We start from the raw sequence: 27,727 nt of genomic DNA on the forward strand, positions 1-27,727 counted from the left end.
ATCCTCTGGCAAATTGTTCCACTGTTTGACTGTGTGTTGTGTGAAGAAATACTTCCTTTTGTTTGTTTTAACTGCTGCCTATTAATTTCATTTGCTGACCCCTAGTTCTTGTGTAATGAGGAGTAAACAGCACTTCCTTATTTCGTTTCTGCACACCAGGCATGATATTATAGACTTCTATCATAACTCCGCTTAGTCGTCACTTTTCCAAGATAAAAGTTCCAGTCTCATTAATCTCTCCTCATATGGAAGCTATTCCACGCCCCTAATCATTTTTTGGCCCTTTTCTGTACTTTTTCCAATTCCGATATATCTTTTTTGAGATGGGGTGAGTACATGGGCACACAGTATTCAAGATGTGGGCCTACGATGGATATGATATTTTCTGTCTTATTATCTATCCCTTTCCTAATGATTCCAAACATTCTGTTAGCTTTTTTAGACGGCAGCGGCACATTGAGCATATGTTTTCAGAGAAGTATCCGAGATCTCTTTTTTGACTGGTAACAGCTAATTTAGACCCCATCATTTTAGATGTCTAGTTGGGATTATGTTTTCCAATGTGCATTACTTTGCATTTATCAACATTGATCTAGGAGAATTAGTGTACTGTGTTCCTTGTGACTGATTCTATTTAACAAGCGAGCAGCTGCAATCTACAACTGCTACAGCTTACACATATTCTTCAAGGGCAGTCCATAGTAGAATGCACTGTGCTTTGCCGTACTTTGCTGTTTTATCAGATATACTTCTTATATTGGAGTCACAATATTTTGTAAGGCAATACATACCTGCCTATGTTCTTGTCTTCACTTTTACTCTCTTAACCTCACTGTCTCAATCTCTGACATCAAAAGTTGCTACCATAGCACAAGAGTTTGGGATATAATCCACATATGCTGTTAATATACTTATTTGTATTTGATGCAGTCACTGCAGTTCTAGAAAAATGTTTGTTAATCTGAACTGAACAAGATATTATAAAGGGCCTTGCTGATGAATTGCTGACTGACAACTTCTCTATATTCTCTAACTATGCAATATTTGTTCATATTGTTTTGTCTATCCATTGTTACTCCAAAGCTCATTTGAATTGTGTGCATTACTATTCAATTTTCCCGTGTATATAATTTTAGCAGATGAGCATTTTTCTTACTTTTAATAAGCACCATTAGTGTGTTCAGCACTGTACAGTACATAGAACTATAGTTCCTGTATCAAAAAGCTTATAATTTTGAGGTCCTTAACTCAAGCAAACTGATGTTAATTTTAATTGGGCTTTGCCTAAAACCTCATTAAAAAATGAGTAAGGTCTTTAGTATTTTCCCCTAACGTAGACAAACAGAATGGTTCAGATGCATAAGAAACTGGAATATCAGATGATGGTGAAAATTCATGACTGTGAATTTTTTCCCCTTCAAATATAGGTTGTGGTATGTTATATACTTCTGGTAGCACTAACTGAGGTGGATTAACATTGATAGGCTCTGCAAAAGTAGTATTTGAATGAGGGATTTTAAGGAAGGATTTGAATGAAAAGAGAATTGATGTTTGGTGCAAGCATAGGGGGTAGTGAAGATGAAAGCACAAAGATGATAGGGGAAAGATAAAAAGGGCGGTGAGATATACCTCTTTCATATCCTTCCCTCAATACCCACTTCTGCTTTGATGCTAAGTGTCTGAAGTTGGGCCACGTTGAAAATTAAGGGCCCCATTTGAAAATTTTGGGTTAAGTGACTTGCCATGACCAGAGAGTCAGTGTTTAGACAGCAGACAGGTTGTAATTAGAGAATCAGTGAATCGGGTTCTCAATCTTGTGCTGTCCTGTATAGATCATGCTCTTCTTTCATCAACACTGATTTTATTTCTGTTTGCTCTCTGTTCAAATGTTTGTAACCAATTTGACTTGCTAAAAGATCCTAGTGAATAGTGACTATGCTCTTTTTGAACCAATGAGTTATTGTACATTGCATCACTTGAAAATAATGCAAACAGTTAAAAAATTACTATCCTAATTATTGACTTTTTTCTGCATAAGCTCAATAGGTATTTAAAACAAAGTTCTACTGCTGTCTGTCCTAATTCAGTACATGACTGCTGTCTTGACTGGCCTGTTAAGAGTTATAAAACTACTTTAGATATTTTTTAAAATTAACATTTATTATTCAAAACTTATATAACATTCCATAAATTTGCCTGGCACTTTAAACAGATATTAAAGCTATGGTCATTAATTTGCCATTTACTTATTGCCAGTTAATTGCAAGTTAATAAGAAACTGAATTGAGAACACCAAATGTTTGTTGACAAGGAATGGAAGAGGGGAGTAGGACTGGAAACCTAGAGGTGAAAGGACCTGATTTTCCTTTACACTAAGGTCCCTTTATCCCACTTGCAAGGTAAGGAGCCCTTAAAGGGTACATACATTTAATTTACATCAGTTTTAACATCCTGCATTCTCCCAGAGTGGTGTACAGAGGCCTTAATGTAAACGAGACTCTGGCCCAAAGACTTATTATGCCTTTACTAAATCTCAACCATCTAGCTTCCTCCCTCCACAGAGTATATTTGTCTTTGCACTTCTAAGGAAGGTTTTAAAATTTATCATACGTGTTAATGCTGTATGAACAGGTATCTTGTAAATAACTTTCAGTTGGCAGAGAACATATTCAAAGATTGAAAACAAAATAAACTGAGCTGTCAGACATACACCACACCAACCCCTAACAAAAGTTGACTACTTACTGCAAAAGAATATGTACCAATTGGTTCAGGATGTGGGTAAAAAGCACATATCGTGTGGTAATCATTTCTCAAACAACAAAGACAGAAATACAAGTTATTTACAATGATTGTGCTATATTATACTAAACAGACTGCCAGAAAAGATTCAAAGCATAAAAGCTTCTTTTTCAAACAAGAGAATAAATAATACTGAATTGGGGAGGAAATGACTATGTAGCGTACTTTGGCCAAAGCAGTTCAACATTCTTACTTCAATTTTCAATTGTTAAATTACATTGTGTTCTAAAACTGCAGGAAACAGATTATAGGATCTGAAAAATTGTCACTTAGATTATTACAGCATAGTCATAACAATATCAGCCATCTTTTAAAACTTCTTTTTTAAAATATTGTCCTATTAAAATAAATGGATCACCAAAGATAAAATTCCACAACAAAGGTTTAATTCACAACTTGTTGCAAATAGTATTTACAGGACTACCAGATCTTGTAACAGCACTGTTTTTATTTAGTCTTGGGGGTTTTTTTGCTGACTACTTTGTGTTACATTTTCTAATGTGGTGCAATTAACTACACTTTAATTTCTACTTAAAAATAACTGCACTGAGATTTCACATGTTGTAGTTATGTATTCTTGATAGTAACATCAGTTGTTCATATGCAGTATGAAATGTGTTACTGCACTCAAGGCCAAACAAGGATTAATATTTTCAGAGTTGCACAGGCTTTCAAATGCTAGCAACAGAAATTATTATTTACTCCCAGACCAATAAGGAGTTAATGTGAAAACATCTGTAACTACATGAAAATTTATATCTAATTCTATCATCATAAACTGTCCAAAAAACCCCCAAACCCAAATGTATTGGAACATCACAACAAATTGTCAACAATCACGAGTAAACAAGGTGCATTTTCTTTCATTATGCCATGTCAGTTAGGGGTACCTTATATTCATCATAATCTTTCTCATCTAGCAAATTCATTTTATCCAACTCTACAAGTTGTTCTGGGGTTGGCTCAGTTGGCAAAGGTTCAATCGACGCTTGTTCATATATTGGTTTTCCGTTAAAAAAAAGTTCTTTCCAATCACGCATCAGTTTAATTGGAATTAGGCTGCAGAAACAAAAACAAACCAAATTAGTTGTCAAACCAAACTAACAAGTCAGCTGTTTTGAGAATTATGGACCAAATTCTGCCCCAAACATGCAGCAGAAGTAAACAGGTTCTACACTAGAACATCTGTGGGATTTGGGATGAAGACAGAACCCACCCTAAAGACCGTATAGTAGTACCCAACCTCATCTGCAGCTGCTGTCATAGACACAAGGGCCGCTGTATCTCCACATACGTGCTGGTGTGCAGTATTTGGTTGGTGAAACTGTGTAGTAGCAAATCTATTGTCTCTGCCCCTCTCCTACTCCAAAACTTATATTCTCACTAAGGAAGGACTCATTGGAGGATCTGTGGAGATGTACTCTAGGCTACACAAGAGATGTGGACTCCACATCCAATCCATCCCTTCTGCAGTTTTCTGCAGTCAGAACACCAACAACAGAGGGTGGCAAGTTCTGTCCAGAAATGCCTACTCTACATGCTAATATTAGTTTATGATAATATAAGTAATTCAACCTGATTATGTTTCCATTAGAAAAGAAAGGTATTTCTAGAAAATAACAAATTAAAGTAGATATAAATGTATTAGAGATAAAACAAAGAACCTGAACACATCATATGTAGTAATTCCATGGTTGCTCAAATCAACAAGCTGAGCAACACCAGTAGCACAATTAGCCTGTATTCAATAGGTGTGCTCAAATTGAACTGAGTTATATTATTGTCAAAATACATATGACTACCTTATAATTATCTTGCACTTTGTATTAAAGAAAAAAAAAAAGCTGCGATTTAATTATATGACCATAAAAGGGCACAACTATAAAATTGCTAGCAGACAGCATTATCATTTTGGAACACAACTTCATCTATTTGAATTTTCTTCTTTTTAACTACAGATCTGAGATAACTGAGTGTTATGCTATAAATATACTTTGCACATAATTCCTTTGAACACTGAAAATAATACTGTTTGCATCTTGCACAAGGAAATGCATGGAAATACTGACAAAATTTACCTCTCGTGGCAGTCAGGATGCTGATACAATCTTGATCTGTATATGTACCTATATAGTGTATTCACCACTCAGTTCACATATGTTTTATACTAATTTACATTGGAGTCATGGCTGCACATTGACAAGGAAATCACCCACAAAATGTGAACGTGATGTTAAATATTGCAATGCTGAAATACAATTCATATTAAACATTTATTGGGCCATAATTTATGTTTGCACATTTTTCTTTCATAATCTTTTGCTCTTAATCTTTTAACATAACAGTTATTCTTTAAAGGCAATGGATATTTATATTCTTGGGGTGAAATCCTCACCACCACTCTGGCTCCTTTATGATGTGTAAAAAGGCTGGAACACCATAAGGGAGCCCTTAAAGCCCCAAATCTGACCAGGGAGTATTCCCCTGGGACAGGCACTGTGGAGACAGCTGCAAGACTGCTTTCTGAGGATCATCTCACAAGCTCTGATGCAGGGGGCATGTCAGGGGTGGGGCCACCCACAGTATATAACACTGTGGCGATTCCAAGCAGAGCTGTGGTCCTTAGGGCAGCCCAGGGAGGCTGCTGTAATGTAAACAAGCCCCCACAGCTGTCTAAGTTATGCTGTGGGCCATCCAGCCATTGGAGCAACCTAGGATTGGGAAAGCACGAAGATTTAAGCCACTTAAGCCTCCCCCTACTCCTGACTTGTGAGTTCTGTGTGGTGCCTCTTAGAGGACTTTTGTGCTTCTCGATGTAGACACAAAAATATGAAAGTCATAAAAAGGACATCTTATAAAACTTATACATTATTCATATTTTCACAGTGTAAGACTATTAATTCCAATTACACTGAAATGCAATGGCCTCAGCCTGAGTACAGGGATACTCTACAGTTACAAAAACAAACATTCAGTCCTCTCCTGGTCCTACCAATTATTCAAGTCTCTGAATTCTCATAGTTTCTAGAGTGCTGATATGCACAATAACTATGATTATTTCTTATTAATCATACAGTATGTTAATCTATGTACTCTGACTGGATAAAAGCCATAGTGCAGGGCTCTGTGTAATCACTGTATAGTTATTTTTCAATGTCTCTCAAGAAGAGATGTACTGACCTGTAAGGAGCGAAAGGAGACGAGAGAGGGAAATGAGAAGGTGAGGCGAAAGAAGGGGATAGCACTTTCACACTTACATAATGAAGAAAGGATCAAAAATATTTTAAAACATACTACCTTTCAGCAGTTTGACAGTTCATGTTGTTTGTGGGCTTTCCCCCTACTTTCCCTTAAAAACTGAATATTTAATTTAAAATTTCAGTATAAAAAGATCAACAACCACCTGAAGTTGTAGCTTGTTAACTCATTATTAACCATATCCTGGATTAAGACTAGCTAGCAGTGATTTCTTCAGGGAGATGGGTTGAGGACCCCCTATTAGGTAAACAATGACTGAAACACTGCCTTCCCAAAACCAGTATCTGCTCTTGATACCATGTCATCAAAATGGTGGTTTGTGAAGGTAGCCTTATTCAGTAGCCTTACAGATTTCAAATAAAGGCACATTGTTTATACATGTTGTGGAAGCTGCTATCCCCTTAGTTAAGTGAGCCCTGCCCAACTAGTTCCTAACATGACTGAATGCATAATCTTATCCACTTACACAGGCTTTGAGCCAAGATGGGATGACCCTTAGATTGTTCTCTGAAAGCCACAAAAAGGTTCCATTTTCTGAATTGCTTACTCACATCCTAGTATCGTTTGCAAGATTTAGGACATTAAACCTGCTGTCGTGAACAATTCAAATGTGCATTATATTCCCCTTGCAGTTTCAGATGCATGCAGTATTATTTCAGACTGTCACAAAATGTGTTGTCCCTTTCAAAGCAGGCCTACGTCCAGTTAAAGCCTTTTAAGATCAGCACTCTGTGGGTTGTACTCATCAGAGGGATTGTGTGACTGCAGGTTACAGCAAAGCCTACTGTGGAATGGAACATGACTATATACAATTGTTTGTTTTTGCAATAGTTAGAGAAGGCTGGAGGGTGTAGCAGCTTGCTGTAGAGATGCTCTAAGGTGGACCAAACTGAGTTGTAGACCAAGATTGCCAATGGTGTTCCCAGAGGTCAGGGACCTGAAGCAGGAGAAGGAGAGGGGCTGTGGCCAGAAGCCAGTGAGAGGGCCTAAGAGAAGTCCTAATGGCAGGCAGGAGAAGGAACTGGTGAGGAGTAAGAGTATGACTGAAAAGAGTATGAGCCATGGACTAAGGAGTGCTAAAGGTTTCTGGACCAAGGAGAAAGCAGGGGAAGAAAAAAGTCTGACAAGAAAATAACAGAGAAGGCAGGAGACTCAGTGAGAAAACAAGTTCTTTCTTGTTTAGAAGTCCCAGGCCAAAGCTTCCAGAGAGGATAAGGGGAAGTACTCCTTTACTTGCCTCCTTTAAGTGGGGAAGACCACACTATACCCTGGAGAAAGGGCTGTTTAGCCCAGTAAGGATGAAGGATTACTGAGGACTACACTGAGTGTGGCTAAAAGATCTGTTTAGCCTCTGGCAGGAAAAGTCCATCAGTGAAGCCAGTAGAGAAGGCTGAAGAATTGTGGACCAGGGAGTAGCAAAGAACTGGTGTGGAATCCTAGCTATTAAGGGGAACGACTTAGTGAAGGATGGGTGACAGTTTGTTTGCAGAAATCTTTTCTTTTGAACTTTAAATATTAAAATAAATATTTACTTAAATAAATAAAACTTTAAAATAAATATTTTATTCGTCTTAGAAAGGGAGGAATATTTGACTTGGTCAGAGGGCCAAACTGCCACTTCACTGAAGCATCCAGCTATCTGAAAGCAAGGGGAAATTGAAGCACTAATCTGATGGGAAACTAAGGCATGGCAACATCTGATGCCAGAACAGGTAGGAAAATGTCTTACAGTCTTAAAGCATTAAGTTGTGGTTTCTTGGCCTTCTTAAATAGTTGCTGTTTCACCCTACAGGTGGCTCTGTTGCTGATGTGAGGGAAGTAATTTATAAAGTACACATTGAACCTAAAGCCTTTTAACCTGAAGGATCTCAAAATGCTTTGCAAACTTACTTCTATTAGGGCTGTCCAATTATTAAAAAAAAAAAAAAAAAAAAAAAAAAAGATTGTGATTAATTTTAATTGCACTGTTTAATTGCAATTTTAATTGCACTGTTAAACAATAACAGAATACCATTTATTTAAATATTTTTGGATATTTTCTACATTTTCAAATATATTGATTTCAGTTACAACACAGAATACAAAGTGTATAGTGCTCATTTTATATTATTTTTATTACAAATACTTGCACTGATAAAAAGAAATAGTATTTTTCAATTCACTTCATACAAGTGCTGTAGTTCACTCTCTTTATCATGAAAGTGCAACTTAAAAATGTAGAATTTTTTTTACATAATTGCACTCAAAAACAAAACAATGTAAAACTTTAGAGCCTACAAGTCCATTCAGTCCTACTTCTTGTTCAGCCAATCGCTAAGACAAACAAGTTTGTTTACATTTATGGGAGATACTGCTGCCCACTTCTTATTTACAATGTCACCTGAAAATGAGAACAGGTGTAAGCATGGCACTTTTGTAGAGGCGTTGCAGGTGTTTATGTGCCAGATATGCCAAACATTTGTATGCCCCTTCGTGCTTGACCACCATTCCAGAGGACATTCTTCCATGCTGAGGATGGGTTTTGCTCGATAACATTGCAAATGTTATGTCACCAAAAAAAATAAAAGTCTACATTTGTAAGTGGCACTTTCACAATAAGAAGATTGCACTACAGCACATGTCTGAGATTAATAGAAAAATACTATTTCTTCTGTTTATATTTTACAGTGCAAATATTTGTAATAAAAATAATATAAAGTGAGCACTGTACACTTTGTACATTTTTTATAATTAAAATCAATATTTGAAAATATAGAAAAACATCCAAAATATTTAGAATAAATTTCAATTGGTATTCTATTATTAACAGTACGATTAAAACAGTGATTAATCAGGATTAATTTTTTTAATCAAGTTAATCACTTGAGTTAACTGTGATTAATTAACAGCCCTATTAGCTATATAAATTACATTGTGATCCTTTAGAACAAAAGATTATACTACAAATATAATATTTAATTATTATTATTATTACTTCATGTGAAAATATTGAAAAATAGTTCCAGTTGAAAGTAATTAGTACTATGGAGTTGGGTTTAATTTTTCCACAGTAACATTAGCTCCGGTACATTAAATACGAGAAACAGAACTCATGATTCGATAATAACCTTTTAAATTATATGCTTGTTTTCAGTATTAACCACAACTGTAAAGCAGGGCATTCACAAAGGAATATATTTCATGAAATAATGTATCTCACTAATTTTCCTTTCCCTGTATTCTGTTTCTTATACATTTCTTTTCTCTGACTTCTGACATTTACTTACTTGTTTGTCAACATTCGATATTCTCCTGTTTTGGTTGATAGATCAATAATTTGGTCAATCACTTCCCAACACATGGAATAATGCTTTTTATATCGAGCCTCCGCTCTTTCAGCGGCAATTTTCTCATGTAGGTCTCTTTCTTTGCAAATACGTTCCTCAGAATAAATTTTTTCTTGGTTTGCAAGAGCCTAAGGATGTTTTTTCAAAAACAAACTTTTTAATTAGATTGTTAATTAACTTGAACTGGCATAGCAATAAAAAAAGTTTAAAAATGCTTAGAGTAATCTTTAAAAAGAAAATGAACTTGCTGAATTTGAGTCGAGAATTGAAAACATTTTTATCAGATTCATTAATCAAATGATATATAGCAGGTAATAAAAAATTAAGACCTGCAGAAATCTGAATACAACCTCTGAAGACTCTGTAAGTCCCTGCTTTTTGCAAAATAGTCACTAATATACTGAAGTAAAGAAGCAAAATGTTACTTTCCCCATAACGAGTAAAATATTTTTTTCAGTGATTTCTGAAAAAAAGCCATTTTAACCTTAAACATGGAGAGAGTATATTTGCTATTCATGAAGAACAGTCATGCAGACACTGGACGAAATCCCAGTCCCAGTACAGTCAATACCAAAACACCTCTCGATGTCAATTGGGCCAGGATTTCAGCCATTAAATACGTTTTAGAAAATATGGCACACAGTTTAAACAGCAAGGGCCTAATCTGCAAAGAATTAATACAAAGATACTGATGCTATTTGAGCTTTAGAACCCCTACCCTCCAAAATTTTTGCACATAAAATCAGAAAGGAGGAAGAGCAGCCTGACTATCAGCACTCCCAATAGCACAGTGGGCCCTGGTGGCCAGGAGGTGTAATTCTGGCATATCCCTGATCAATACCTACAGACTCCTGGATGCATGAGATTCCTAATGAAAATTAAGTTTATTTTGGAGGGACTGGGGGGAGATAGAGTGAGGGGTCGGGGCTGGAAAGGATGAATGTGTGAGTGTCATGCCCTGCTGTATCCATAACATTTGGCATAACATCTCATTTGGACTTAGGCTCCCAAGTGCTTAAGTCACTTTTGAAAATGAGACAGGCTCCTAAGTCACTTAGGCCTTGCAACACTGGCAGGGCAATGCCTGAATACCTTTAAAAATCTGAGCTCATGTATGGGAGGTAGACAAAGCTCCGCACAATATATTGAATAATTAATCTTTTACCGCCTCTCTGTCAAGAGCTTCTTGGAACTCTTTCAGTCGTCTTTCCTCATACTGTTTTTCTCTGAAAATTCTGTTCTGCCATAGCACTTCTTTTTCATGCCGAACATGCATGAGTTGTACAGCAATCCTCCGCTCCTGCTGGGACTGTCTCATTAATCTATTAATAAGTTGCTCTTCCCGGTAAGCCTCCTAAAAAAATAAAATATTGTAAGCTATGCTAAATAGTGATTAACTATTTAATGGATTATGTCAGAAAATTCTATACTCCTGATATAAAATATTTATTCAAAATAGCATGACTGTCTTCATCTATGCCTGTTTAACATACATAGCCTAAAACTTACATTTCTATTTATGATGCTATCAGTAATATAATAATTATGGTCTTATCAAGTAATACATAACCACTTAAAAATCTTATAATTGAGATACTCAACAGAAATACATTTTCTTAAAATTTAGGCAGCTAAAATTAATTTTAACACAGACTGAAAAAAATCCTACATTCAGACAATTTTGATGTGACTTTTCTGTGCTTCAAATAATTCTTTTTCTAGTTGTAATGATGCTCACTCCCCAACAGCTAGTCCCAGTTTCCTTCTCTTTCCCTGACCCCTTTTCCTACAACTCATATCCAGCCCCAGTTCTCACTCTCCGAAGGTTCCTTGTCCTAGTCTACTCCCCCCCCACATGCACATCCCCTCTGCTTTTTATTCAGGCAGCTTCCTCCCTCACAGTAGAGCGGGGGCATTGAGTACAGGTGACTCTCCATTCTAGTGCCTGGCCCTGGCCCCAAGATAGACTGCATCAGCCTGGAACTTAATGCTGAAGCATGCCTAGTACAGATGGATGGAGAGCTGTAGTAGCCAGAAGTTGGTCCAATAAAAAAAAAAAAAAAAAAAATCACCTTACCCACCTTGTCTCTCCAGTACAGATGGAATCTTTCGAGAAGATCTAGCAAGTCTCTAGTGAGTATGTGTGGACTGCAATTTTTCAAAGTCTTATAATGACAAATTTGGGTGGATTATCACAGTGCCGGCAAAAAGCAGATCCCTGACACAGAGGCACACAACTCCTGCCTTTCCCTCCCCTAAATGCTAAAATGTTGCAAAATAAGTCGGCCTGATGTAGATGCCCAGCCTGTAAAATTTCAGCCCAAACAGTTAAAAATGGTAAAGTTATAATAGGAAGTGTCAGGCAACTGCCTATTATAAATGTTAAGAAAGAAATCATAAAGGAAAAGAAGGACTGGTTTTCTGTTTCTCTTTATTATCCTAATTAACTTAGGAGTTTAGGAGGGTTTAGGAGTTTGTCCTTGTTAAATGCAGTGGCAACCACAGTTTGTCATATCTCCTCATTGACGTGCTTACGTTTTCAGCTTCCTTCTGCAACTCCTCTGTTCTTATGAATTCAGATCTCTGAATTAAACTTCAAAACTTTTCAGCTGCTTCTGCAGCCCAGGCACTGCGCTTTGAGTGAAAGTTGCAGTTTCTCTTTGAAATCCCACTGTCCCACAGAAGGGCTTGAAAGGGAAATCACTGATTCCCTCCGCAGCCCAGACACCTGCTCCAGAAGCAATGGTACAGCTTTAAAGTTTAGTTTAGAGATTTGTAATTAGAGCTTGTCTAAGAGTCCCAATTCAGTTTCTTCAGAAAAGAGGAGAGAAGTGGACAAAGAGGCTCAAGGGGAAAACTGGCAGGTCTACACTGACACTTTTATCCTTCATGAGCCTAGTTTCCCTTTCATCAGTTGTTTGTGTTGGAGCTGCAATGGAACAACACACTACATAAACCCACCTCAAATTTTGTTTTTGTTTTTTAAATTACTGTTAACAAACAGACATACTCCAAAAGCAATAACCAACTCTAATATGCTATAGTGTGCTTCACAGTGCAACCAGCCATGTAACAATAACCTACTAACACATATCCACTAGGGTTAACGGCAGTTCTAGAAGTACTATAGAAAATTATGAGAAAGATGTCCTTTGTATTACTGCAAACTATGATATACTGTTGTAGAGGAAAAAGCAAATACAATATTGCTAATTCAAACCACTGTATTTGTTTTTTAATTCTTTTAACTTCTTGAATACTATATCAGATGGGCAGGCAGGCTAGTGCATTCTAGTGAAATGCTACTGACTTGAAATGTCTAAGAAGATATACAGCACTATCACCCCCAGGGGCAAAAGTTTTCAACTGGCTATTAAGCCAGCCTCTGAGGTCTCAATCCTGCAATGAGCTCCACATGGGCACAGCGTTCTGCCCACATGAAGCTCACTGCAGGAGCAGATCTGATTGTGCATGCACACATCCATTTTCACACAGAAATGTCATTTATGCATGCAAATTTAAAATAGAGAATTCAATAGTCTTGAAAATGAAGGTTACTTGCCTGTAACCAGAGTTGTTTGACATGGACTTTGCATATTCCCATTAGTGGGATACACTGGCAGGTACAGCTCAGGTGGTGGAACCTTCTCATAGTAGTGTCCATAGGAACACTCATGTGCCTCTCCTACTTCTCCCCTCTGCATTCCTGAAAATTTTGAGGGTGAGGCTATAAAAGGGAGGTACCCACTGCCACCTCAGTTCCTTCCACCACTTTCTCAGACTCAATATTCCATTAGGCTTCTGAGGAAGAGGAGAAAATGGGCAGGAAGTGTGAATATGCAGAGTCATCGCAAAGAATTCTGTTTACAGGTAAGTTATATTCATTTCTTCTTCAAAGTGGCCACTGCATATTTACACTTCTGAGATAGTTTGCCAAACTGTACCCCATCAAAGAAGGTGGGACTTGGAGTCCTAACTGAACAGGGGTTGAAATATTGCCCTACCAAACTGAGCGTCCGCTCTAGACACTAAGTCTAAGGAGTAGAGGTTTATACATTTTGAGCTCTAAATAGCAATCTCACAGATCTCAGGAATGTCTAAAGCATTCTGTGGAGGGAGCCATTGCTCTGGTAGAGTGTGACTTAACCCCAACAAGGGGAGGAATAGATGTTAGCTTGTAACTTCTCTCTATACATTGTGAAGAGACAGCATGACTTTGTGGTTGTCTGTATATAACATAAAGAGATTGGGAGACATGTGAAATTCTTTGGTCCTATTTAAACAGTAAGCTAGAGCTCTCTTAGTATTTAAAGTATGTAGTTCTGACTCCCCTATGTGAGTGTGAAGTCTAGGAAAGAAAACTTGCAGATTCATCATTTGATTAACGTCAAAGTCAGATACCACCTTGGCAAGGAATGTAGCATTTGAATGAAGTATCACCTTATTGTTGTGAAAGATAGTGAATGGTGAATTGACCATGAGGGCATGTAGATTACTCATTTGCCTAACTGATGTCATGGCTATCATAAACATAATTTTATTAGATAGGTGGAATAGTGAACAATCTGCCATATGCTCAAATGCAGACTTCATGAGCTGCTTTAAGCCTGAACTGAGGTCCTTGAAGGAACAGAGTTTTTCATTGACAAGTCCCTTCATAAGTTTCTTAACTCAGAAGACAGATTTGTTGTCTATGAGCACTTAGTGTGCCTCTATAGCTGCTAACTGCACTTTCAAAGAAGATTTGGAAAGACAAGAAAGCTTTAATTGAAGTAAATAATCAAAAATATATTATATTGGAGCCAACGTTAGATCTATATGTTTCTTGGCTATCCACTTCACAAATCTAGTCCACTTGAGATATCATAACACCTTCTGGTTGACTGTTTTCTCAAGTTAATCAATAGCTGATGCACTTGTGAAGGGCAAGATTTTTCAAGGTATGTTAGAGTCCTGTAGCCCATGAAGTTAGGTGAAGTGGTAGAAGGTCAGAAGATAAATTCTGCTGCTCCCCCTCCCCCTTTCAGATAATAAACCTGGCAACACTGGAAGTAACCTGTGCGCTCCATTGGAGAGTTGAAGAAGGGCTGTTTATCACTGTTGTCTTGACCATACTTGGGCAACAAGAATTATCTTGTCTCCATCTTATCTTATCTTTTTTCTCAGTCTCTAGATCAGAGGAAAGGGGGGAGAAACGACTAACAAAATCATCCAAAGGCCAAGATTTGGTGGTGATGGGGGACTTCAACTATCCAAATATATGTTGGGAAAATAACACAGCGGGGCACAGACTATCCAACAAATTCTTGGACTGCACTGCAGACAACTTTTTATTTCAGAAGGTTGAAAAAGCTACTGGGGGGAAGCTGTTCTAGACTTGATTTTAACAAATAGGGAGGAACCCGTTGAGAATTTGAAAGTAGAAGGCAGCTTGGGTGAAAGTGATCATGAAATCATAGAGTTTGCAATTCTAAGGAAGAGTAGAAGAGAGAACAGCAAAATAGAGACAATGGATTTCAGGAAGGCAGATTTTGGTAAGCTCAGAGAGCTGATAGGTAAGGTCCCATGGGAATCAAGACTGAGGGGAAAAACAACTGAGGAGAGTTGGCAGTTTTTCAAAGGGACACTATTAAGGGCCCAAAAGCAAGCTATTCCGCTGGTTAGGAACGATAGAAAATGTGGCAAAAGACCACCTTGGCTTAACCACGAGATCTTGCATGATCTAAAAAATAAAAAGGAGTCATATAAAAAATGGAAACTAGGACAGATTACAAAGGATGAATATAGGCAAACAACACAGGAATGCAGGGGCAAGATTAGAAAGGGAAAGGCACAAAATGAGCTCAAACTAGCTACAGGAATAAAGGGAAACAAGAAGACTTTTTATCAATACATTAGAAGCAAGAGGAAGACCAAAGACAGGGTAGGCCCACTGCTCAGTGAAGAGGGAGAAACAGTAACAGGAAAATTGAAAATGGCAGAGATGCTTAATGACTTCTTTGTTTCGGTCTTCACCGAGAAGTCTGAAGGAATGCCTAACATAGTGAATGCTAATGGGAAGGGGGTAGGTTTAGCAAATAAAATAAAAAAAGAACAAGTTAAAAATCACTTAGAAAAGTTAGATGCCTGCAAGTCACCAGGGCCTGATGAAATGCATCCTAGAATACTCAAGGAGCTATAGAGGAGGTATCTGAGCCTCTACCTATTATCTTTGGAAAATCATGGGAGACGGGAGAGATTCCAGAAGACTGGAAAAGGGCAAATATAGTGCCCATCTATAAAAAGGGAAATAAAAACAACCCAGGAAACTATAGACCAGTTAGTTTAACTTATGTGCCAGGGAAGATAATGGAGCAAGTAATTAAGGAAATCATCTGCAAACACTTGGAAGGTGGTAAGGTGATAGGGAATAGCCAGTATGGATTTGTAAAGAACAAATCGAGTCAAACCAATCTGACAGCTTTCTTTGATAGGATAACAAGTCTTGTGGATAAGGGAGAAGCTGTGGATGTGGTATACCTAGACTTTAGTAAGGCATTTGATACGGTCTTGCATGATATTCTTATCGATAAACTAGGCAAATACAACTTAGATGGGGCTACTATAAGGTGGGTGCATAACTGGCTGGATAACCGTACTCAGAGAGTTGTTATTAATGGTTCCCAATCCTGCTGGAAAGACATAACGAGTGGGGTTCCGCAGGGGTTTGTTTAGGGACCGGCTCTGTTCAATATCTTCATTAACGACTTAGATATTGGCATAGAAAGTACGCTTATTAAGTTTGTGGATGATACCAAACTGGGAGAGATTGCAACTGCTTTGGAGGACAGGGTCATAATTCAAAATGATCTGGACAAATTGGAGAAATGGTCTGAGTTAAACAGGATGAAGTTTAACAAAGACAAATGCAAAGTGCTCCACTTAGGAAGAAAAAATCAGTTTCACACATACAGAATGGGAAGAGACTGTCTAGGAAGGAGTACGGCAGAAAGGGATCTAGGGGTTATAGTGGACCACAAGCTAAATATGAGTCAACAGTGTGATGCTGTTGCAAAAAAGGCAAACATGATTCTGGGATGTATTAACAGGTGTGTTGTGAGCAAGACACGAGAAGTCATTCTTCTGCTCTACTCTGCGCTGGTTAGGCCTCAGCTGGAGTATTGTGTCCAGTTCTGGGTACCGCATTTCAAGAAAGATGTGGAGAAATTGGAGAGGGTCCAGAGAAGAGCAACAAGAATGATTAAAGGTCTTGAGAACATGACCTATGAAGGAAGGCTGAAAGAATTGGGTTTGTTTAGTTTGAAAAAGAGAAGACTGAGAGGGGACATGATAGCAGTTTTCAGGTATCTAAAAGGGTGTCATAAGGAGGAGAGAGAAAACTTGTTCACCTTAGCCTCTAAGGATAGAACAAGAGGCAATGGGCTTAAACTGCAGCAAGGGAGGTTTAGGTTGAACATTAGGAAAAAGTTCCTAACTGTCAGGGTGGTTAAACACTGGAATAAATTGCCTAGGGAGGTTGTGGAATCTCCATCTCTGGAGATATTTAAGAGTAGGTTAGATAAATATCTATCAGGGATGGTCTAGACAGTATTTGGTCCTGCCATGCGGGCAGGGGACTGGATTCGATGACCTCTCGAGGTCCCTTCCAGTCCTAGAATCTATGAATCTATGAAAGCATAAAACAGACCCTTCCACCAGCTCACAAGAAAAGACTCTGATATGGACAGACTGTCTCTCCCTGCTCATGAGCAAAAGAATAGACACTTCAAATTCTGTCTGGTGACAAGAAGATCCATGTCTGGGAGCCTGTATAGGTCATCGATTTCTTTAATAACCATTCATGCAGTTGGTTACGTCTCTGCTCAGTTGAACTGCTATCCTGTTGACTTTGCCTGCTACATGTAGAGCTCCAAAATAAACACTGTGCTGGATATACCAAGCCCATAACTTGACTGCATCCTCACACAGCTGGAAAGAGTTCACATAGTACACTGCCAGTGTATTGTCTGTGATGAACGGCACTACCTTGTTCTTGATGCCATGTATAAAAGATTTGAATGCCAAACAAATTACTCTCAATTTTAGGAAGTTAGTGATCTCTTTTCTTGAGAGCTCCAGTAACCTCTAGTTGCTAATCTGTTGCTCCCCATCTCTTGCTGAAGGCATCAAAGGTAACTGTTACTGACTGAGTAAGAGGATTGAACGATACCCCTTTCAGAACATTTACATGGTGATGCCACTTTGTAAAGGATAGCAGTATTTCTTCTGGGATATTCAATCTGGTCAACATACTATTTGTATCTGGTCTGTAATTTAACACCAGCCAATGCTACAGAGTTCTCATTCTGAACGCTTCATGAATTTGCATGTCATCCTTGCTCAGGGGCCATGCTAATATTCTCTGTATTATTCCAATTTTAGTATATGTACTGCTGAAGCATAAGGTCTGACATAAGTGGCTGAAGCCATGAGGCCCATAAGTGCTCAATAGAACGTTACTTTTCAAGTAGCATTTTGATAAAGCACTGTGACAAGGAGTATCAGGCCCTTCATGGCCCCTGCTGGAAGCCCTGTGATCCTACTATACTGTGCCTCAGGAAGGGACCAGAAAAGATGAATCCTCTAGGCCTGCCTAGAGAATCTATACAGAAGCAGCCAATCAGAGCCCAGCAGGCTCAGATTAAAGGCGCTGTAGGGCCTTAGCAGGTCAGTTCCTGACTGGGACCAAAGGGCAAGAAAGGGTGCTCCTCTCTGGCCAACGTATCTCGAGGGATAACCAGAGCTTGGTTCTGGCTGCATTTGCTTAAGCTGGGAGAGAGAGGACCTGAGAACTTTAACCCTATGGTAAGGTAAGGTAAGGTAAGGGATGAAGATAAAGAGTCCAGGTAGGAGGAGGCCCAAGGAAGTAGCAGCAACTAATCAAAATGAGAGGCACATGGCTGCTGTTTATAGGCTCCCTCAGTTGGAACCTGAAGTAGTGGGTGGGCCTGGGCTCCAACACCAACCACTGAAGAAGTGGTGTAAACCCCAAGAATGGGACAAGGCTAATTTGGAAGCCAAAGCAAAGGGCTGAATTTAAAGGGCCCAGAGCTGGGTCTTAAAACCCTGGTCAGAGCAGATATACAGTTTTGCTATCCCAGAAGGGGTTCATTTTGACTATGTGACATGGCTGAAGGGTCAAGCCACTGAAGAACTGCCAAGTGAAACTGACAACCTACAGGGGGTGCCAGGAGTAGAACAAGGCCTACAGTTCTGCACACAGGAGGTGCTCAAGAGGTAAGTGCTCCCCATTACAACATCCTTTTAGAACACTGAAGCTTCAGTTATCTGTCTTCTAGCAGATAAGCTCTGCCCTCTTGAGAGTCAAGAACTGCTTCTACAAAAGGGATTCTCTATGTAGGAGGCAGAAGGGATTTTTTTCATACTTATCAAGAATTCTAACCACTTAAATATGTGTTATGGCATCTTTTTATGAGGTTTTGATGAGCCAAGGGTAAATGAAAAACTCTGCTGTCTTAAAAGAGTCTCTACCACAGATAGGCACTTTGTAAATCACCCAGGGGCAGCAGACAGGCCAAAGGGTAGGACTTTGTATTTGGAAATGTTCTTGTCCAACCATGAAAGGGAGATACCTGCAGCGACTTGGTCTGATAGAGATAGGGAAGCATACATCCTTTGGATCACGAGCTACAAACTAATCTAAAGAGGTAAAGGAGGGTATATTGGATACTAGAGTCAACATGCAGAAACGGAATCTTCTAATAAAAGCATTGAACTTTGTAAGATCTAATATCAGATGAATCTTTCCATAGGCGCCAACTCCATGGGTGCTCCGGGGCAGGAGCATCCTTGGGGAAAAATTAGCGGGTGCTCCGCACCCACCAGCAGCTAAGCGCCCCCATCCTTGCCTCCTTCTCCCCCCCCCAGCATGCCGTGTCCCTGCTCTTCCCCCTCCCTCCCAGTGCTTCCTGCCCCCCTGCCACCTAACAGTTGTTTGGCGGTGCTTAGGACTTTCCAGGAGGGTGGGGGAGGAACGGGGACACAGCGCGCTCAGGGGAGGAGGCAGAGAAGAGGCAGGAAGGGGCGGGGATGGGGTGGGAAAAGGCAGGGTGGGGCAGGGACTTTGGGGAAGGGGTGGAATGGAGGTGGGGCGAGAGCGGTGCAGGGGTGGTAAGAGGCGGGGTAGGGGGCACAGTCAACCACCCACCAGGCAGATACCAGAAAATATCTGGAGTAGAATCCCTGACCTCTGAATTCCCTTGGAACCTCCTCTATTGCTCAAGGGGCTGAATCTCTGATTTTAACAAGCTTTCATGAGAGAATCCTTGAATCTGGAAGAGGGGTTTGGATGGAGGAAGTGTTTCAAACTGAATGGAATAACCATCTTTTAACAAGGCGTACATTTTAATGGTGAAGGTAATTAACCATTGGAACAATTTACCAAGGGTTATGGCAGATGCTCCATCACAGGCAATTTTTAAATTTAATCAAGATCAGATGTTTTTCTCAGAGACTTCTTGTAGTTCAGACAGGAATTGTTTCAGAGAAGTTCTAAAGGCTGTGTTATGCAGATGGTCAGACTAGATGATCACCATGTTCCCTTTTATAGTCTCACCCTCAGAACACACAGAAATGCAGAGAGAAGAGGTGGGAGGGACACATGAGAGCTCCAACGGGCACTGAGCTGCACCTGCTGGTGCATCCCATGAGTGCAAATATACAGAGGACACTCAATAATGAATTTGTCTTCTTCATGTTTGGCACAATTTTGAAATGATTGCACTCTATGATACATAGTCATAAATCACACAAGTGCCATTTTACTATGTTACTAAGGCTTCATTCAAGTAGTCATTTTAAGGTGCCAATCCCTGTAGCATATAGATTGAGTAGGAGGGTTAATGTATTGAATTGAATTAATGGAGATATCCTATCTCCTAGAACTGGAAGGGACCTTGAAAGGTCATCGAGTCCAGCCCCCTGCCTTCACTAGCAGGACCAAGTACTGATTTTGCCCCAGATCCCTAAGTGACCCCCTCAAGGACTGAACTCACAACCCTGGGTTTAGCAGCCCAATGCTCAAATCACTGAGCTATTCCTCCCCCCCCACTATGAAAATAGTAACCTCTCAAGTTTCCCGAGGTGTCAGTAGCATAGTTGGTTATTGCACTTTCCCCTTTGAAATGTTGGCTGCCATTTCTGCAGACCTGGGTATAATCACAATTTAATTTAAAATTAGTGCAGTGGTGTTATTTTAGCTCCATTCCACCTAATCAGAAAACTATTTGTTGCCGGTCAGAACTGAAGTGTACTGTCTGATCCTGCAGGACTGAAGTCAGAGTGGGGGGTCTGCCATGGATTTAAATTGGTGCAGGATCAAGTCCACTATGTGGGCTTGTACACCATTTACTTACTTTATCTGCTTTTTATCAACACTTGTAGCCTCTTCCTTTCTTAAGCACCAAATTCAACACAACAATTAATAGGAAAAAATGTAGCACAGTTTAGGAAGAATTAAAACCCATCAAAGCATAAATGTGAAAGAGACCTAAAATAAGGTACAGCGCAAAAGCATAACTTCAGTTTTATATTGCAGCATTTCTAAAAATCCATAGTAAAACACAGGATCACAAGACACTGTAGAAAAGATAAAATAGGTTTTTAAATAACAGATGGCTTTGTAATGGTGATTATTTGAGAAATGCATGATAAGAGACTTAAATTATATCTATTTGGGACAACACTGGCATCCAGTGGCCAAACATATTAATTCTATATTTATGTAGCATACCATACACCTGTATATTACTACACATATTTCATGTATTACTATATTTCTATCTGCATCTTTAATTTAAAGATGAATGGAACAGCTTCATGCTGTTTTAAGCTGTTTTATTTACATTGTCATCACTGTGAAAAGAGAAGCACAGAAGCCTGAACTCAGGTCTTCACAGGAAAGGCACTACTTCTTCAAAGACTTATGCAGGTGCTTAACTTCACGCACTGTGGCTAGTCCCATACAACAGTGTAGAATAAATATAAAACTATAAAATTAAAGTTACCTTAAGTTTGGTGAAAGAAATATGAGTTGTAAAGAAAGGCCATAATTAGCAAGTGAAAGAAAGGCCTTGAAAGTAATGAGTTATAAGGAAAGAAGGAACGAAATAGGGAGGATGTTTGCTCCAAAAAAATAATTAATAAGATAAGGGAAAGTTTCTAAAAAGATGGCTTCTGTCTGATAGGGGCAACTGCAGATTGTTTTAAATAATCTGTCTTTAAAAGATCCAAATGGATTTTTACAGAGACTATAAAAATAAAAGACTCAATAATAATGTGTGTGGAACTGGAATCATTTCAGAGCATGCTATCATGGGATGGAGGTCCTGGACTTCAATCTCTTACCTAGCAGTCTAAATTTGGCCTCCTATCCTTCCCTATGTCATTGTTACCTACATGTACCACAAACACCGGCTCCTCCCCAGCACTACATGTATGTCTGTCAAGATGTCTCGAGAGATCTGCAATCTTCGCATCTGGCAGGCAAGTCATCATAAAAAAATAAAAATTAAATTAAAAAAAAATGGAGATATCCCATCTCCTTGAACTGGAAGGGACCTTGAAAGGTCATCGAGTCCAGCCCCCTGCTTTCACTAGCAGGACCAAGTACTGATTTTGCCCCAGATCCCTAAGTGGCCCCCTCAAGGATTAAACTCACAACTCTGGGTTTAGCAGGCCAATGCTCAAACCACTGAGCTATCCCTCCCCCATCATGAGGTTCTCCTGGTCATTGCAAATCCAGCTATCTATGTTCCTAATGATCAAATCCCCCATTATTATTACCCATCTCTTCCTAATAACTGGAGTTCCCTCCCCCACAGAGGTATCCTCGGTGCAAAAAGATACCACAACATCATCTGGAAGGAGGATCCCAACTATGGGATCATTTCCCTCTACTCCACTTTGATGTTTTCCTTCCCTGAGACTTTCATTCTCCTTAACAGCACAGAGGCTTCAGACTGGGGGTGGGACTACTCTCCCGTTGTCCTGGAAAGTTTCATCTATGTACCGCTCTGTCACCCTTAGCTCCTCCAGTTCAGCCACTCTAGTCTCCAAAACCCGTACACTGTCTCTGAGGGACAGGAGCTCCTTGCATCGAATGCACACGTACGCCCCCGGCCCATAAAGCAGGTAATCATACATGCTGCATTCAGTACAATAAACTCTGTTTCTGGACTTCTGCCTGCATTCTCTTTTTACTTCTGCAGCTCTTTCCTTTATTGTTGTTTTGTTTTTATAGGGAGTGTTTATTGCCTTAAGTTTAAAGAATATTAATGAAGTGTATCTAGCCCCCCCATCCCCACTCTAAACTCCTTCGCAAAACTCCCCGGTTAGCTGCTCCTGGTCGCTAGCTCCTCTGGTCACTTAGAAGTGGGCTTTTTAAACCTCTGTTCTCCCTATGTAGCCCTGCCCCCGGGTAAGGGTTGATGAGTACTAAAGGGCATGGGAATCAAAGACGCTCTCAGCCTTGCCCAGCAGGCCTCTAGCTCAGCACAAAGTCCCCCAAACAAAGAGACCACGCTATATACTTCGGACAAGCAGCAAACACACCATAAACATACACACTAAGGACAACAAACTCACCCCAACTCTGAGGCTAAATAAACCTGAGGGGGTTGTGGGGATTAAAGGAAGTAACTGCAAAACCCATTTTGAGACACAGCATTCCCCTCCACAAAGCCAGCCATCTTTGTCTGCTGCCTACCCCTTACCAGCACCTAGATCTTATGCTTAATTTGTGCAGGGACTTACCAGGGCTGAGCCTCGGCACCTCTAGGCTTGGCAGTTCATAGCCCTGGCACCTCTGGGGTTGCTGCATTGATTATGAAAGTAAAAAAATTGCTTGAGCCCCAGCACCTCCTTCATTACAAATTAAGCACTGCCCAGATCTAAGATCTGGGTAACTCTAATGCAGCCATGCAAGAGGTTTGGGAAATCCTTGCCTCCCCCGCCACTTTAGAAAGTCACAATCTAGCTCTAAATATTTAACAACTTTTCCTGAATGCACAAAAGGAAGATTTTAATCATTTAACTTCATTATTATCTGTTTTAAACTTACCAAGTGACTACGCCTCCTTGAGAGCTAGCTATGTATAAAGTTTGAAGTTTTTAAGTTCAACCATTTTTGGGGGGAAAAAATTTGGGGGCCGGATCTTCAGCTGGTGTAAAACATCTTAGCTTCATTGACTTCAATTGAACTATGACAGCTTTCACAAGTTGAGGAGCTGGTATTATTATTTCTCTCTACATATTTATAGATACAATTTTTCTCCATTTACCTAATAAAAACATCTGAACATAGTTTGTTCAAACACTCCAAAAACAGTTATGTCACCTGAGGGCTGAGATCAAACATGCAAAGTTCCAGCACACCAGCGACTTCCCAATTGATATTCCCAGCTTCCCTAACATCATTACATGCCGTAGAAAAACATTTGCCTCTTAGGACTACTGCAGTAAATCACCCTTACTGCTACCATCATGTAAGAGAAATGTGAGATAAAAATGACACCTCTAGCTTTTTGAATTATAAAAAGTCCAGTTCTTTCTGTAATTCTGGGAAAAAAAATCTGATAGCTAAAGACTGCTGTTAGGGTGCAATTAAACATCAATTTGTTGTTTTATTTTTCCATTTAGATACTTGCAAAGTGGTCATTCTGCATGCAATACAGCATATTGGCACAAATACCTCACCTCTTGTGCTTCGTGGGCTATTAGCTGTTCCATTAACATCTTCCGTCGTCTCTTTTCTCGTTGCTCCCGGGCAAAACTGTCTTCCTCTAGACGTTTTTGAATTTTTCTTATATATTCATCATCTGAATAAGTGCTCAACAATTCAGTAGTTGTCTGGGCTGTGGTGTCTGGAGCTGCTGTGTCTAACTCCTGTATCTGCAAGGTGTCCTGTACATTGCTAAGAAAATACATGTTGAACATCAAAAGAATGGCTACTTTGAGAGGTGTTGTCAATGTGGATTCCACTCTTGGTGCACATGAACCACATGCACATGAGTTTGGATTATTTTGGCCACCAGTGTCAGTTAGGTCCACACCTGCACCCTAAATGTCCTTGTGTCCTCCATTTGAGGGCTTAACAGGCCCAACCATTCCTTGGCCAGTAAAGAATCCCAGAGGATTAGGACTACACAGGATTGGGGAAGGAGGGTGGGTCATGGAATCAAAATGGAAAACACGTCTCAAAGAACCACCATTTACTGTAAGGCTAGCAACCATTCTTTTTTCTTCGAGTGATTGTCCACATGGATTCCACTCTTGGTGACTAACAAGCAGTTGTCTACTTGGAGGTGGGTAGTAGGGGACTTACTTAAATAGTGACTGCATGACAGCCCTACCAAAGAAGATCAGTCTCAAAGAGTCTACCAAACAATAGTATCTTGTAAATGTAGTGTCCATTAGCTCCCCTACAGATTTCAGAATTAAGGACATTCTTCAAACAGGCAGCAGAGGCTGCCTGAGATCTAGTGGACTTGGTACATCCTGTCAGCTCACTTGAATGAGGCCAAATGGCTGCTGGTGTGTGCTGCAGGTCTTCTGAGGTTCCAACCATCCTTTGTTTACAGGCATGGTGAGCCTGCCAGGTATACAGGGGTACATGATGTCCAAGGGTTTGTGAGGTTTCGCCTGCACCACTTCTGATCTGAGCCTGCTGGACTCTGATTGGCTGCTTCCATGTAGCCTCTCTAGGCAGGCCTAGAGGACCCATCTTCACAGCCCTTTCCTAAAGCGCAGTGTAGTAGGACCACAAGGCTTGTATAGCTAAAGTCTCTGCCAGGAGGAATAAGGCTGATAAGATATGAGTACTAGGGCGAGGGACTGACAATGGGGGAGAAATACCAAGAAGGATGTTCCCTGTGAAACCTAAGTTGTTTCCTACCATAGACAGATACCTTTCCAGAGACTCTTCCTGATTTCTATCATGCTATCTAAGGAAGAAAAGTAGGGTGGGAAGGGGAGCAGTTTCTATTATACCCACTGGGTTCAAAGAAAAGGACTACACGAGGGAGGGGCCATCCTGTCAGGAGCTCCCTGGCTTTGTTGTGCTTTCCTTAACTGGTAGGGGGTGAATTGGTACCAAAGATACCTCCTTAACTTTCTGTGGCTAGTGGGCTTAGTTCTCACCACCCTAAACCTTTCAAGGAAAGTAGACTCTGGTACTGGGCCCAAAAATAAATCACTCATACCATATGTGCCATGGATACCAACATAGTAGGTACTGATACACTGGGCACTGAGAAACATGCTTCCAAGGTTGCCTATACAGTACCATAGGATTTGTACTGAGAGAGATAGGGCCTGCAGGTTTAGTGGGTACTGCCAGCACTCTTAACAGTCAGTACTGGGGTGCTTAGAGGGACCATCTCAGACTATTTTCTGCTCCTGCACTATTGAGCTGAGACTACTAAGACTTCTAAGTCTTGTGCCTCAACTCAGAAGGTGACCTATTTTTCAGCTCAGCTCAGGAGTAGTGCTTCTTCCTACCCTATCAGAGGTCACTGAAGCAAGGAGGAGGCAGATGACTGGGGCCTCTTGGTTGTTTAGCTTTGGGTGGAATCTTGACTTAACCGGGGGCTCATGGAGAAAGACTGACTGAGGTCGAACTGCCTCCCTCCTTTTGGTGTCCAAGGAGGCTTACATATAGTACACCAAAAGGAACAATTTTAGGAAGACTTCTCTCACTTTTTGAGTCTGTTTAGAGAAGAAGTGATATATGGTGCACTGTTCAGGAATATGTCTAGGGTGACCAGAGAGCAAGTGTGGACAGTCGGGATGGGGGTGGGGGGTAATAGGAACCTATATAAGAAAAAGACCCCAAAATCAGGACTGTCCCTATAAAATCGGGACAGCTAGTCACCCTAAATACGTCCCTCTCTTAAACAAAATAGGCACCTAGAGTGTCTATTGTTAAGTGGCACTGAAGCCTCACATCAGACACAGGTCTTAAACCCCAGAGATTTTGCTTCTGCCATTTTGCTAGTGCCCACGAATACAGGTGCATGAATGATGCATCTGAAGAAGTGAGGTTTTTTACCCACAAAAGCTTATGCCCAAATAAATCTGTTAGTCTTTAAGGTGCCACCGGACTCCTTGTTGTTTTTGTGGATACAGACTAACACGGCTACCCCGATACTTGACACGACTACAGGGTGATTCTAGCTGAAAAGCAAAACCTGACTGCAATAAGATTTTTTATTATTATTATTTGTGTTGCCAATGGGCAGCAAGACTAACAATTAACCCTAAATTCACACAATGTGCAGAGAAGCAGGTGCACAGTGCAGGGGTCCCATCTTGCTCCCACAGGTGCTAAAAAGGAACTGATGGACGGTTGGGACACTCAGTTCTTCATGACCTCCGGGGCGAGGGCATGGAGGGAGCAGGCATGGCCCCAACAGACCCTGCTGGCCAAAAGAACCTGGTCTTGTGTGCCTGGAATGCATGAACACCGAGTGGAATCCTTGTGGATTAATCACTTGAAGATTACATACTGTTTTACAGTGATAAAGTTGCTGCCTCCCTGCTCTGCCCCTTCCACTCTGGTCACCAGCAGTAATATCAAGGCAAAAGACCAAGATCTTTGCTGCTCTGAAACAGGCTGCTGCTGCCTCCTCCCTGATGGGCCAGTTGCTCCTAAGTTCTGACTTTGGGGAACGAGCTTTTATCATCTCTTTGAAACCAGTATATTGTTTTTGTAAGTCTGTTTGCTTTTTTAAAATAGGCAGAGTGCCTATATCTTTAGTGGGTTGGGAGTGGAATTAATTAAAAAAGAAAATAGTCTGCTTAATATACACAGTGCAGCTTTAATTTATGTTGGTTTTATCGTATAGCTGTTCAAGTGGTGTGTTATGTGTTTGAGAGGTATTTTATGTTTCCTCAATCTAAAACCCATACCAGAAAAATGTAAGCATCCCAAGAAGAAAGGCACTGAGTGGCTCTTGAAGCCACTTTATATTATTTTCAGTCTCCTGCTAAAGCACAGGTGAGGCATACCAACAGCAGGTGTCTTTCTTCCAGGGCTTCTTGATGCCCATTACAAACAGTTTCTCAACCAGACAAATCATCTGCTGTTTCTATTTTATTCTGTTCTATTCTACATAGGTCCTTGTACCTGTGCTCATCATGGCAATATCTGAGCACCTGCTTCTATAGCTATTTTATGTAGGCATTAAGGTTCTAGCAATATGAAATTGGAAGCTCCTTGCATGGCCAAATTAGAGGAAGAAGTTCATGTTGAAAAACATCTTCAGATGACTAGTGCGAAATAC

The 27,727-nt window shown here is 40.1% G+C and overlaps 1 protein-coding gene and 1 non-coding gene across 2 annotated transcripts in view; both read right to left on the reverse strand.

Moving 5' to 3' along the window:
• Positions 1–27,727, reverse strand: part of SPEF2 (sperm flagellar 2) — a 103,732-nt gene that overhangs the window by 61,431 nt on the left and 14,574 nt on the right. Inside the window, exons 7-10 of the mRNA XM_054032996.1 lie at positions 24,141–24,357; positions 10,552–10,740; positions 9,327–9,514; positions 3,693–3,861 (exon numbers count right to left, since the gene is read on the reverse strand). Of these exons, the coding sequence (XP_053888971.1) occupies positions 3,693–3,861; positions 9,327–9,514; positions 10,552–10,740; positions 24,141–24,357 (763 nt within the window). The remainder of the gene's footprint in view (positions 1–3,692; positions 3,862–9,326; positions 9,515–10,551; positions 10,741–24,140; positions 24,358–27,727) is intronic.
• LOC128839893 (U6 spliceosomal RNA) lies at positions 17,725–17,827 on the reverse strand. Its single transcript, XR_008445549.1, has one exon. It is a non-coding gene; the product is annotated as a U6 spliceosomal RNA (small nuclear RNA).

This window comes from Malaclemys terrapin, chromosome 6, assembly GCF_027887155.1.
Source record: "Malaclemys terrapin pileata isolate rMalTer1 chromosome 6, rMalTer1.hap1, whole genome shotgun sequence".
In the NCBI taxonomy this organism is placed as follows: Eukaryota; Metazoa; Chordata; order Testudines; family Emydidae; genus Malaclemys; species Malaclemys terrapin.